The sequence below is a fragment of the Botryllus schlosseri genome, chromosome 5, assembly GCF_051294905.1.
Source record: "Botryllus schlosseri isolate E-star chromosome 5, Bs_hap1, whole genome shotgun sequence".
Classification (NCBI taxonomy): domain Eukaryota; kingdom Metazoa; phylum Chordata; class Ascidiacea; order Stolidobranchia; family Styelidae; genus Botryllus; species Botryllus schlosseri.
The window spans coordinates 17,053,273-17,066,494 of record NC_137240.1 but is presented as its reverse complement, the minus strand read 5'-3'; the positions used below and the strand labels follow the sequence as shown (position 1 = coordinate 17,066,494).

Sequence of the window (13,222 nt, the reverse complement as noted above, 5' to 3'; positions counted from 1 at the left end):
AATCAGATCTACTTGAGTAAGTACCAGAAGTAGAGGAAAACTACTTGAGTACTTCCAAAATGTAGAAGTACTTCGTTACTGACCAGTGACCACCTCTGCCTATCTCAGATAACTCTATTTGTTACATCTCTATTTTATTCAGAGGTGGTCAGTAACGAAGTATTTCTACTTTTTTAAGTACTTCAAGTAGATTTTGTCTACTCACACTACTTTTTAAGTAGTTATGATTTTAGACTACTTCTACTTCTACTTGACAGTTTTCCGTTTTGTAGGCGAAAATAAGCGTAGAATACCTTCTTACTTACTTACTTGTGAACCACGACTCCTACTTCTACTTGAGTACAAATTCCGGCGTTACTTCTACTTCTACTTGAGTAGTGACGGTGACTACTTTGACCAACTCTGATTTTATTGCTCTAATTCCATCAAAATTGCATGGTAATATATTTTCTACACTTTGCACTTGCTAATCCCTTCAATATTTGCTGGTCGAAGTCACTGAGTCACTGGTCGAAGTATCGAATGTCGAAAAGTGAAAAAGGTCAACTCGTTTAATTGCGTTTATATTTTCATGTGTCCGATGTTTCGACAGTTTGAAATGCTGTAAAGGTTGTAAACGAATCAATATCAATAAATGCATATGAACTGAGCTCAGAATAAATTATTCAATGGATTTTATCAATTTGATTTTCTTGTACAACATATTTACATTGGAGATTAGAATAGTTCCCTGATCTGCCCGTGACGCGGTCAGTTACGATTTAGTTATCACGACTGTTGATGAAAAACAACAACCGCCACCGGTAAGATTTTTGAAGGCGTCTGTAGCAACCTAATGTTGGCTGCTCATTTGATTAAAGAACAGAGCCGTTTAAAATGCCATTAACTAAACGCCAAAAATCAGCTCCTAGTCAACAATCGCGATTTGCTCATCGCAATCTCCCTGGTGCTGGAACTAACTACTCTACTGCAAGATTCGGCAACCTGTCTCAACGAAAAGGTGAACGCATTTTTGATTGTTTCTTTGAGTTATATTGTGTCTTGCAGTACCATGATTTAATATTTTATTGAATCATTACGTTTTCTCTCTTCTCTTTTAAGATACTGAAAAATCATTTCACACAAAATCATACAATAAGCAGCCTTTGAATTTGGATGACATATCACTATCAAGTGATGATTCACAGCAGTCATACGAACGGTATCTTAAGAAGGATGATAGATCTGAAAAGAAGACAAATGAAAGAATCAAGTAAGATTCCATTCCGTGCTACAATACACTCATGTTCTTGTTGTCTAATTACCACAAGATAGGCATGAATTATAGTTCAACAAAACATTCAATCAAGGTCGGGGGTCGCGAAGTGTGGAATTGTATTCAACTGGATAGTGGATACCAGATTTTCCATTAGAATGACCATCTTCAAGACAAAATTCAATCAAATTATATTCTATAAATACCACCGTGTGTATTGAAATTTATGGACTCTATTTTTGACATGAAATTGACAAAGCATGTAACATGCCTTTTCATCGCCTGACCACTTTTTTTGATAATTTTGCTGGCTATATATTTATCATCGCCTCTGCAGGCCTGTTTTTATAACATTCTTCCATTTTGTTACTATGATATAGTAACTAGTAAGTAACGGTAACAAATATTATTCGTAGATCAAATGGAAATTAGTAAACTGTCTTATTATCGCAGGAGTAAAGTGCTTTGTTGACAGCCGTCTATGCATTGAGTTTATAGTATTCAGGCCTTGCACTTAAGGGCATTGTCAACAATCCTTATTCTCATTGAATAACTTGCCTTATTTGGGTAGGCCTATAGTATAAGAGTTCAATTGATTTGATCAAAAAACATTTTAGAACATCCAAAGAAAGACCGACTACGTCAAGAGGGTCTAAAATCCGCGAAGCTCCGGCCAAAGTGTCTACCTCAAACGCCCTCAACAGATTAGCAGCGCTTGAAGCTAAGATTAAGAGCAGACAAGTTACGAACCGGGTAAAAAATTGCGCGGTCTTCTAGATTATATCAATTCACCTTACCAACGGCCCTGTTAATATACTCAGGTATCACTACGACGTAGGCGGTATTTCTAGTTATCACAAGTAGGACTGGTATCATGTCTAAACTGGGTTTAGGTCTGTTGGCCACACGTATATCACTGAGGTACCATGTTTGGAGTGTGTTCACTGTTCAAGTCATAGTGATACCTTAGCAATACCTGAGTACGGTATATCCGCTGGCTGCTTACAAATGATAAAGTTATCAGACAGTTTCTACATTTCAGTTGTCCCTATCGGGGTCCGACTTCGGTCTCGATATCAGTTCCGATCAGGATATTAAGAAAGACATTGGAAAACCCGATGTGAATTTAAGGTAAGAGTCTTAAAACACGCTAGTGCTTGACTTGTTAGAGATCTTGTGTACGTATGAACAATTGAACATGTGTTGCTGTGCATTAACGAATTTCTTACTCCAAAGGTCTAAACTCCATTTTAATTCCACAGTTGTGTCCTTCCTTAGTCAATGCACGCCAAATAGATCATATGCAACTGTTTGAATCATTATTCGACTAGGGTATTTGAATCATTATTCGACTAGGGTATTTTAATACAGGGTTCGAGAAATAGTAGGTCGCAAGCTCTTCTATTCCGAGTCGTAGGGTATTTTGGATCTTGAATGGTCATTACACCTAGGCGAATGTTTATGGATCACACCATAAATGTTTTGCAGGCCCCGCTCAATGTGCTCCGCTGTAGTTGGAGTATTTTTTATTTTCCAATAGTAACTTTATAGCTATTCAACAGTCGGATCTTTTTTTAATTTTCTAAATGATGCAGTCATTGTCCAGTCCCTCACCCCTCTCCGCAGGGATATTGGCAACTTCCAGTATGTTGTACGACAGAGGTCTCAAACACGCGGCCCCTGAGAAGATTTTATGCGGCCCGCGAAGGCATTTGGGAATTTCAAATATTCGACAATATATTCAATTGTCATATATCTTTTTAGATTTAAGAACTTGAAGTTCACTCTAAAACTACCACAAAAACCTGACTATCACTATCACATCACCTCTAAAATCTACCACGCGGTGGAAGATAGGTATTATGTCACATTTCAGGTTCATGATGATAAAACATGACCCGTTGATGATTCGTGACTGAAAATTTTGATTTTGTTTGGTGCGAGCTTTTGTCAAATTACTCGATTTTTGGTTGTCTGGCTAAACTGAAAATGACTCGAGTTAAGTCGGGTCAAACGTTACAATCAGAGTAGGACTTGCGTCTCGGATAGTGACTTGGTAATCCTATGGACGCAACAATCTATGAAACTGGCATGGGGAATAGTAATATATCAAAAGCCCGTAGCTTGCGTTGCATAGGGTATATATTAGGGTTGTCCATAATTTGGAAAATCTCACAAATCCTGCGTATCCATGTCTCATTGTATAGATTATTGATAAAGAACGTCGATGAGCCTGCAATAAGTTCACAGGAAAGTCGTTAAGATTTGTCTAAATGCGTTTGAAAGTGGCTGCTACAGAGTGGGCGTACCAGCGACCATAGAACGGCGAGAAGACTAGTAATCATGAAATCACGGCGCTTGATTGGGTAAGCGACTATATGCCTGAATGATTACGACAGTTGCGGCTGATCAGCTGTTCGAGTAGTCTGCTAACGGCGGTGAATCTGTAAGCGCATTGTAGGTTGGTCCGCAGATGATGATTTGAGATTGATTCGGGATATGATTAGTAACATATTACATAACGAACAAAAGACAGCTGCTTCACAAAAACGTTTGAAACATGACTGGCTTATTGTGAAGGTAACCGTTGTAGTCTGTGTACCTTGCTTTCATCGAGGGAAAGCACTAAAACACACAAAGAAACATTGCAATGGCACTTATGCAAACACCGTACGAATTTCTAGTTTCAGAAGGGATGTACCATCATTGATTACAAATATAAATCTTAACAGTGATAATACTTTGTCTGATCTCATTATGCTCTGGTCGTGGTATATAATTTAAGTTTTGAATGCTCTAAGTATGGACTGAATCGTCCGTTTATGCATGGCACCTGTCCGATTCTTACAGCATAATGAATCTACCCGTAAGTGCTGTCAAAGTCCTCAATATCATACCACAGAAAGAGATCTAAAGGTATGCACAGACTATGCTGGTAGGGTCAGCAAAACTACAGTTTGCTTGTAGAGCTTAGCCTGTCCCAAATGAATCATAGATCATCACTGGCTGCATCACGACTGGTGTTTGAATCAAACCAGACATTGATATATAAATGGGTTTAATCGATGCGATAGTTACACTTCTTCGTAGTTCCAATGTAAGCTACCTGGTCGGTCCACATATCATCTTATAAGCATACAGGATTGTCCCCCGCAGCATCCATCTCACATGCTGTGCTGCACCAGTTTGGCGATGGCTAATACTTTACCTGCACCCAGAAAAGCAGGAGGACTCGGCGTAATCACTAGCATATCAGACTAGATGTTTCTCGGATTTATACTTAGTTCTACAAGTTCACAATCATTCTCTGTTACAGCTCTGCCATGTCCGCAATAGGCTATTGCTGCTATAAACCTATCGTAACCGACTTTTTAACCAAAACATTAAATCACCAGGTGTCACATATTATTGTTAAATCACCAACCTACAATGCCCCTACAGAATCATCGCCGTTAGCAAACTTCTTTAATGAGTAGAAGCACGTAATCAGAAAGTTGCTGCGGTCGTGATCATTCAAGCATAACTGATTAACCAATCATGAGCTGTGATTTCGTGATTACTAGTCTTCTTGCAGTTCTATGGTCGCTGGCACGCCCACTCTACAGCAGCTACTTTCAAACGCATTTAGACAAATCTTAACGACTTTCCTGAGAGCTTATTGCAGGCACATTGACGTTTTTTATCAATAATCTACAGAATGAGAAATGGATACGCAGCATTTGTGAGATTTTCCAAATTATGGACAACCCTAGTATATATATATCTGGTCTGCATGGAAGCTATTGGCATTCTGTGGTCCCGGTGACGTATATTTGGTTACGTCCTGGGTGTTGTATGTTCTCTTTATCCATGTTATTATAGGTGGGAGTAAAGTAGTGGTACGCTCCACAGCTGTAACACCAATGGATTCTTCGGCAATTGGTCATTTCTATTCCAGGGGTTCTTAACCAGGGGTCCGTTGTAGCCTTTTCGTGGTACGAAGCACCACATCTGGGGGTACGAGATGCATTGTGGAAATAGGCCCATATGCTGTGGAATATTTTCGGGGCAAATTTATTCAATTGGAAAATATTCGTCGCGCTACGCGCGATTTTAAGTGAATAGGATTTCCGATTTCTATATTGGTACCATCAGCGGTGTCTTATAAAAAGCCTAGAAGTGGGCCGTGCTACAAGTGGATAAATACGGAATCAAAAATATAGTAGGCTATATCGGCCTGGTGTAAGATGACCAATGTAGTCGAAACACCATCAATATCAAAAACAAACAAACAAACCATCACAAATTGTGTTGAAAATGGACAGGGGGCACGGGGTATCTTATTGAAAGGATAAGCGGTACGATCGCTAAAAGGTTAAGAAACAATACTGTTACTATGGCACAAAAATGATTAGCCTATATTCAAGTAGTTATTGATCTGTTCCAATGTTAATCGGAGATAACTTGGATATTATACATGGAGTATACCCATATTATTGATGCTGCGGCCCGCGACGTCATCAAAATTAGGAAATTGGCCCGCGAACACATTTGAGTTTGAGACCTCTGTTGTACGGTATATCAACTTGTATGGAAGCTACTGTGATCTATTGTCAGTAGGTTTATAGTAATGTGTTTGTGTTGTCTCATCAGCCAATATTAAGCACATATCCGCGGTTACATGGAGCGTTTGCAAACTTGCTCTTTATAGGGAAAGATTTCAAAAGCGGAAAAAAGAGTCTAAAAATGAAGACCGTCCGATTCTCGACGACACGTCGGAAACATCAGAAGAAATCCCTGAGCATCATCGATATTTAAAAGGCGCGAAAAAAGATGAAAATTCGCCCGCAACTTCGAACACAAATAAACAAGATCGATACTCCGGCGGGCGGGTAAGTAACATATAAGTTGTATATTAAAGTACTGTAGTTAGAAAAGATAGTACTCAATACTCACATTCGCGTCCATATATTAATAAATAATGTTGTTTTTAATCTTATGTAAGAGTTTTTTCACTACAACATTTGCTATTTTAGTGGCCGAACAAAATCGCGTCAAATGAGTCCGTCGGTTCCAACTCGTCTACAGGCTTCGGACACCGAGATGTATCAAGGTCCGCCTCTGCTAAAAAAGTGGTTGGTATCCCGTTACACTGACTTAAACATCATTGTATTTCCGTGACATTGGGTAATAGTCATCCTCTACCCAGCCACCAAGATATCATAGAGAACTCACTAGCCTCCTGGGAATAGTGCAAACTACATACACCATATACAGGGGATATATCGCCAACTAGCTATGACGATTCCGAAATGTTAAAAGTAGGCAACTATGCTTCCAGCCTGAATCTAAACTTTAACGACGGCACAAGTCAGGAATTTAGATGTACCGAATGCCGACCATGACTGTTCCATACCTGACATCGTAAATTCAAACCAGGCTACCACTGTAGCAGGCGTGTAGTATTGATGGTGTTTGACACATTTTGCCATTTTACGTCGGGCTATTATTCTTCATGTCGTGGAACATACCACTCATCGCTACCTCAGTCTCGTTAGTGACCAGAGCTTGTTAAAGTATAGTCAGCGTTGCTACTCAAGGAGAAGTAGAAGTAACACCGTTAATTTCTTGTCAAGTACAGTTGAAATAGCGATTTCAAGTCGTGTCAAAAGTTTTAAGAAGTAGATTTGGTCGACGGGTCGCATGCTTTGAGCGGGTAATATAAGGTAGTGGTTCCCAACCTTTTCGGATGTCGGAGCCGCATTTCAAACTCCAAAGTACGTATGGAGCCGCGTGAAAACGCGCGAGTAAGCTTTGACTTATAACGAAAATTTGAAGGTAGCTAGCCTACCTCTGGATCTCACCATCCAGCTAATTCAAAAGCATGCACATATACTTCTATAGATTCTATATCGGTTATTTTAGCATTGATAAACGCAGATTGGCGATAGCTACACATTGAAATATACCGAAAATGCATATCAGTACTACAAAATACTATTATGTCGTTATGTTATAGCTCTTCATTCATTCCAGCACTTAGTGCACAAGTTTGCGGGGGATTATACGCTAAGTAATATTGGACTTAGTGCAATTTATACTTGGCTTTGATCTGTTATTTTGATGTTTGTAAAATTGTGTCAAAATTTACTCTTCACAGAGACGATACATAAGGTCTATGACCAACAGAACTAAGATTTATCCTTTTCTGGGGGGTATTCATCCATACGTTTGACGCTATCCTGCAAGAATTCTCTTTCCTGGTTTTCAAAAGCGGCCTCGGACCACTTTAGACATAACTAATATCCCTCATTTCAGCATACAGAAATTGACTGATCTAAGGTGTAGGCCTATCATTTTGACTAACGACCAATCACACTACAAACAGATGCAAATTTCAAACATATTTAGTTGCTGTGATATTGGGGCTATACCGCACGCTCTTTATGACAATTTTACACAATAAAGTGATGCAAACTCCTGCAATAACTGCTTTCTACTTTTTAAAATGCAAACTGTATAAAGAAAGTAATTTTGCCTAAAATGCTGTTCAAGTGGAGGCAGTATAAAACTGTAACCACTTGTGCAATTTTTTGTTGACTTGACTTGACTCGAGTCACGTTCGTAATAATGCAAAACAACTCGACTCGAGTCAATTTGTGTATTGACCCGACTTGTACTCACACTTTTATTGCGTATGACTTGAACCCGGACGTAACTCAGTGGTGAAGTGAAAATGACTCAACATGACTCGAGTAACTCGTGACTTTGAGAGTTGGTTACTACCTGGGCACTCCTAGAAATTAGAAATAACTTTATTCCTGATCACCTCGTTTACTGCTGTAATTTTCGACTGATACGGGATCCGTGCGAATTTTAGACGTTTTCGCAAGAGCTGATTCGGTCCAGCGACCTGGAAAGGTCCCTGGATGACTTCATGCCGCCTCGTAGCGATAGCGCCGACGATCCGACAAGTCTCGACGAGATCTTGCCGACCAGCATACACAACGTCATGTCACTAGACGATCTCGTCGCGTCTGAGGAATTTCGATCGGAGAACGAGGTAGGGTGCTGAGGCTGTCGGCAACACTTGTTATGAACCCTGTATTCAAGTGATTCGGGTCTGCTCTAAGAAATATCGGCATGGGCCAACGTTGGTCCAATGATATCATCACTCCCAGGGATATCTAGAACTAGTTTCTAGATATCCCTGATCACTCCTACTGTAGTTCCAAGTGATAGGTTCTCCTGTCGCGCTGGACCTCAGGAATTCAATTCTTTGTAAAAATGTTGTGATGAACTACAAGTAGCCTACATCTGTTGGAGTCAAATTTCTAGTTTCATACTTGACTGGTGTTTTATCAGTATTAAATGGAGTGTATGCGGGATATATCTTCCAAATTGCTGCCACGAATCCAGTGGTTCCCAGCCGGGGGTGGGGGAATTTTCTAATATGTAGGGGGCTGGAATATCGCCCGAGGAGTCCACGGGATGAAAAAGGTTTGAAATCTCTTGACTAATCAGAAGTTTGCATTTGACAAACGGGATCTTATGATATCGGAGTGCCATGACAATTGCGGAAACTTGGCGATCTGCTGATACTACTCGGGTTATTTTACAACACATCGATGATATAGAAGTAAAACTACTGCCAATGCCTAATTGACCACTTTTTTCACTCCTACTCAAAAGCCAGCAGCTTCTTTAGCCAATTTCGTCCACATTCGAGACATTTGCCACAGTAAAAACTGTTTGCTGTGCGTTCCAGGATGATTTGAGGCCCACGTCTGCGCTGGGATTTGCGGGGCTTCATTCGGTCGATGAACTTGTACCCACCGATATGCATTCTTCTATTGAATTTGCACCTTCTGTACAAGCGGAAACGCTCTCCACTGATAGGTAAGCATTGTATTAATTTTCCTGTTCAGCCAACTTGCATTGCTCTGTCAAGTGGTATTTGAATGGTTCTCGGCCCTGCCCGGTTCATTGCCCACTTGTAGAATGAAGGGTCATGCAACTGACCCTACTCTATGGTCAATGTGCTGTTGACATGGTCTTAGGACAGTGGTTCTCAACCTTTACTAACCTGACGAACCCTTACACTAATTTGCAAGCTTTCGGGGAACTCCAAATTTTCACCTAGCCGCAAACACGAAAGTCTACCATATTACACATATAATACATTACTAAAGCATACGGGTACACAGAATTAAATGTGCATCACCAACAGTGTAACACAAGAACAAAACCACACAACACAAAAATATTATAATGAATATAGACTGGAAATCAGCATTACTTCTGTACTGCTCTATTACTTGGGTGTGTGTGTCTTTACCTCTATCGAAACCCTAAATTGTTTTTGTGGTTGCGTGGACCTCTCAACGTCGAAATTTGAGAAGCCGATGACTAAAAAAATGACATCACTTTCGCGAAAAGGAAAAGGACGTAGTTTAATTTTGTCCTTGATGTTTTTGCGGCATATACACCGACTCATACTACACATACACACGATCTGTGCATATGCATACCATGAGTGCATGATGTGCATATGCCGCTGGACAAGGAAGTGCAGATATAGCCTTTACGGCTAGCCCTTCCTGGAGTGCAATTTTTATTTTTCGTATTGGCAGTGTGGATATTGTGACCTGAAAAGAACGCAAAATATAGACATAGTCGAAAATAAGGACAGATCTTATAGATAAGGAGAATGTAGTTACAACATTCAATAACATTATCATGGACCCCTTAAAACTAGTTCGTTGACCCCCAGGTGTTTCTAAAAGTAGTATGTAACTATGAATATCATGGAAAACCGAGTGAGCGTTAGCGCATGTACATTACAATTGCCCTCAAGCTGACAGTTACAATGTCGTTTGGTACCATTCCGGTGTGTACTATATTTGTTATTACCGGCATAGCAAATATATTTGCAGCGTTTCCGATGCCGCGCCGAATTTGATGAGCAACGTACGGTCTCTTGACGACTTAATGTCTTCACAATCGGATATGCAGCCCTTGGGTTTGTTGGAGAAAGTGGAACCCGCCATTGATAAGAAACCAACTGGCGGAGTTTTCAGGTCGCAGGAAAGAGGTTAGTGTCATGGTGTTACCTTGACGGGGCGTTCTCCATACGTAGATGACGAAACATGAAGTATTTCCAATCTGTTTTAGTGCAGTACTCAACAATTCGAGTCGATCATTTTGAGTAACGAATTTATACGCCTTCGACATGAATTGTCTTTTGGCACATTTCTGTGATTAACCTGCAGCACGGTTTCAAAGCACGATGAAATGAACAAGGTCATGAAGTACTCAATTTAATGATGTGTAACCGACACTGTTTTCCTTGTGATCGCAAAAAGGTAAATATTTCAACTTCTCCAAGTCACTGGTGCTGTTATGTTGTAATAATGAATGAATGAGTGTCAGGCTCTCGATATTGCCCAGCCCTTGTCTATTTGTAGAGCTTCGTGGAGGTACAGAACTTCAATATACAATTTAAAAATATACTCATATTGAAATGAACCCGAATATTTTCGGCTGACACTCGTCAGGGGTAATCGTCAGCAACTAGTAGAGAATTGGAAAGAGCATTGAATATCAACAATCGTATCATGATATATTTTTGTCTCTTTTTACTGTTGCAACCGCAGGCTCATACTCCCATTCTCAACACCTACTTTTAGAGCCCCTCACTTCACGTGTCTGTGTCGTTACTTTGTATTAGCGGACATATTCCAATTCTTCTAATAATTTCAGACGACGAGTCTGAAGTGGAAGAAATTGTTTCGGAATCTCCCAACTACACTGACGATTTCGACGATACTTTGAGGGACACGGAGAGTATCGCTGAAGACGTATCTGAAGGTATGCTGACTTATATTATCAAGGATACAGCGTTGTAGAGACTGACTGATATCAGGAATTTTGCCAAATCACTGCACCCCGAGTGAGAAGTGCGATACTCTCGTGATTGATTCCAACTCTTCGCCTTAAAACGATGCGGTACAAATATCTGACTACTTGTATATAGTTCAATCGTGCGGCTACCTACCTTTGTGTCACGAAAATGCTAGACCAAGGGTTTTCAACCCGTGGGCCACGGTGACACTGTTTTCAATGGGCCGGTCATTTTTAGTCATCAGCTGCCCAAGTAGTCCGTGATCAGGACTGGGCTGCTTGATCACCTTCCTAAATTTTACATGCCCTGATTCTACTAATCTAGTGCAAACTTTGACAACTAGATGCTAATTAGCACGAATTGCCAGAAATCCAAGTCTAATCTAATTTCAACTCGGATTTAGTATGCCGTGAGCAGAAAAAGGGTCAAAAACCCATGTACTAGGCTGTTTCCAACGCTATCTCCATTTTGTCAGCTCTCACCGTTTCAAACACCGTATCCACAAAGTATTCGCAAACGTCAGGCTCGAAATCACCCGATTCTTCGTATTTATCGTCTACGATAACAGAGAGTAGCGCGACCCCTGTTATGCGGGGGCCGCCTCGTAAAACTGTCACCACCGAAACGCAGACAGATACGTCGGGAAAACCGTGGATACCGGGTAAGCTTTTGTAATGCCGCTTAAAAGTTGATCATTCGCAGATGCTACGCAGTTACCAGTGAATTTGGCAGTCCCTGATCCTAACCTAACGCCAACCAAACTCCTAATCTCTTACCACTAACTTAACCCGAATACATTAATCATGAGATAGCCTACATACCAAGTGTTCTATTTACCAAGTGCCTTATATCACAAATTTGCGCTCATATCCGGTGAAACATTCGAACTTTTTCGAACTTTATAACACAATATTGCTACATCCTTTTCATAATAATACAAGAGTTCTTACATTTGTAATGCCAAATTCACCGATTGCCAATTTCCTTGATAAAGTTAAAGGCACTTTACAACGTTATCTTGTTGGTTTGTCAAGGTCTGAGCTTTGTGGACACGGCTTATTTCAAGCCGACGCGACTTGTGCAAGGAGAGATTTTGGATGTGTTATCGGCACAAAACCCGGCCGCTGTCGCGCTTCATGACCTCTTGAAACAGCAGCTGGATCTGACAAGGTATGTCGTGGGTGGGTATGGGCAAATCGCACCACTGATTTCAAGGCAAATCAAGAAAGATATCCGAGGCTTTCTCATCGGGCAAATATTTAGCTCTATGTTTCAAAACGACTATTTGTGACACAGTTAGGTCATTTATTGCAACGACAAATTTCGCGTCTTGAAAAGAGCCCGTTCACATTTTCATTTGTGTGCCTTGGTGTCGACTTTTATCAAAATCCCGCAACCTAGTTTGTGCCAGCAGTACCATTTTCATTTGTACCGTTTAAAAATAGTACATTGAGCAAGCGATCTCTCCGCCTCGAAATTTCATATTTGGTGTTATGGTTGTTGATATATAATGTTCTTTCCAATTCTCTACTAGTTGCTGACGAGTGCAGTATGAATATATTCCATTGTATATTGAAGTTATGTATCTCAGTTTAAAGTCTGTTTCGGATGACCAATGTCTGACTTTAGGATTGGCTCAATGAAAACGAAATTGAAAGTGGCAATTCAATTTTCGTAAACACAGTTTTTTTATCTCGCTAACATTCCTCTGTGACGACAGGGAGTTCATATCGAAAGCGAGACTGTTACACGACCGCGCAGTGGACTCGATACCGAAAGACTATGTTTACGGACAAATTGATGACGCTAGGCTTGAGAGGATGAAGAAAATTTGGTACGATGACTACGGCGACGAACCTTGACCGGCGTTTTCAATTGCATTCAATATTATATGGCATATCAAGCAATCTGTTCTGTCAGGCAGTATATCGATAGCACCGACGGGCAAGACTTCATACTCCGATAAGCTCTGTACTTCCAAGCCTTTTCTATGCATCCAGTGAAAATATAAACGTCGAATTTTCCAAATGCTGTCCCTCAAGCCACGCATGACAAAGTAGATAGTGTCATGGGAGACAGACACT

General features: G+C 40.5%; 1 protein-coding gene and 1 long non-coding RNA gene across 2 annotated transcripts; both read left to right on the top strand.

Moving 5' to 3' along the window:
* The first annotated feature begins 766 nt into the window (after positions 1-766).
* LOC145439255 (uncharacterized) lies at positions 767-13,166 on the top strand. The gene is made up of 13 exons (XM_080316754.1): positions 767-1,000; positions 1,102-1,252; positions 1,873-2,008; positions 2,298-2,386; positions 5,946-6,126; positions 6,271-6,369; positions 8,115-8,297; positions 9,003-9,133; positions 10,171-10,328; positions 10,997-11,104; positions 11,614-11,799; positions 12,173-12,308; positions 12,859-13,166. Exons 1-13 carry the CDS (start codon positions 877-879, stop codon positions 12,998-13,000), a joined length of 1,824 nt encoding a protein of 607 aa, XP_080172880.1. The 5' UTR covers positions 767-876; the 3' UTR covers positions 13,001-13,166.
* Positions 6,668-7,993, top strand: LOC145439259 (uncharacterized). Its single transcript, XR_013915127.1, has 2 exons — positions 6,668-6,787; positions 6,821-7,993. It is a non-coding gene; the product is annotated as an uncharacterized LOC145439259 (long non-coding RNA).
* Positions 13,167-13,222: the final 56 nt, after the last annotated feature.

Bases quoted from the DNA above. Each gene is read 5' to 3' on its own strand.
- LOC145439255 (XM_080316754.1), top strand. From the start codon at position 877: ATGCCATTAACTAAACGCCAAAAATCAGCTCCTAGTCAACAATCGCGA. The intron at 2,387-5,945 runs GTAAGAGTCTTA...TGCTCTTTATAG, and splicing joins AAACCCGATGTGAATTTAAG to GGAAAGATTTCAAAAGCGGA. The intron at 12,309-12,858 runs GTATGTCGTGGG...CTGTGACGACAG, and splicing joins CAGCAGCTGGATCTGACAAG to GGAGTTCATATCGAAAGCGA.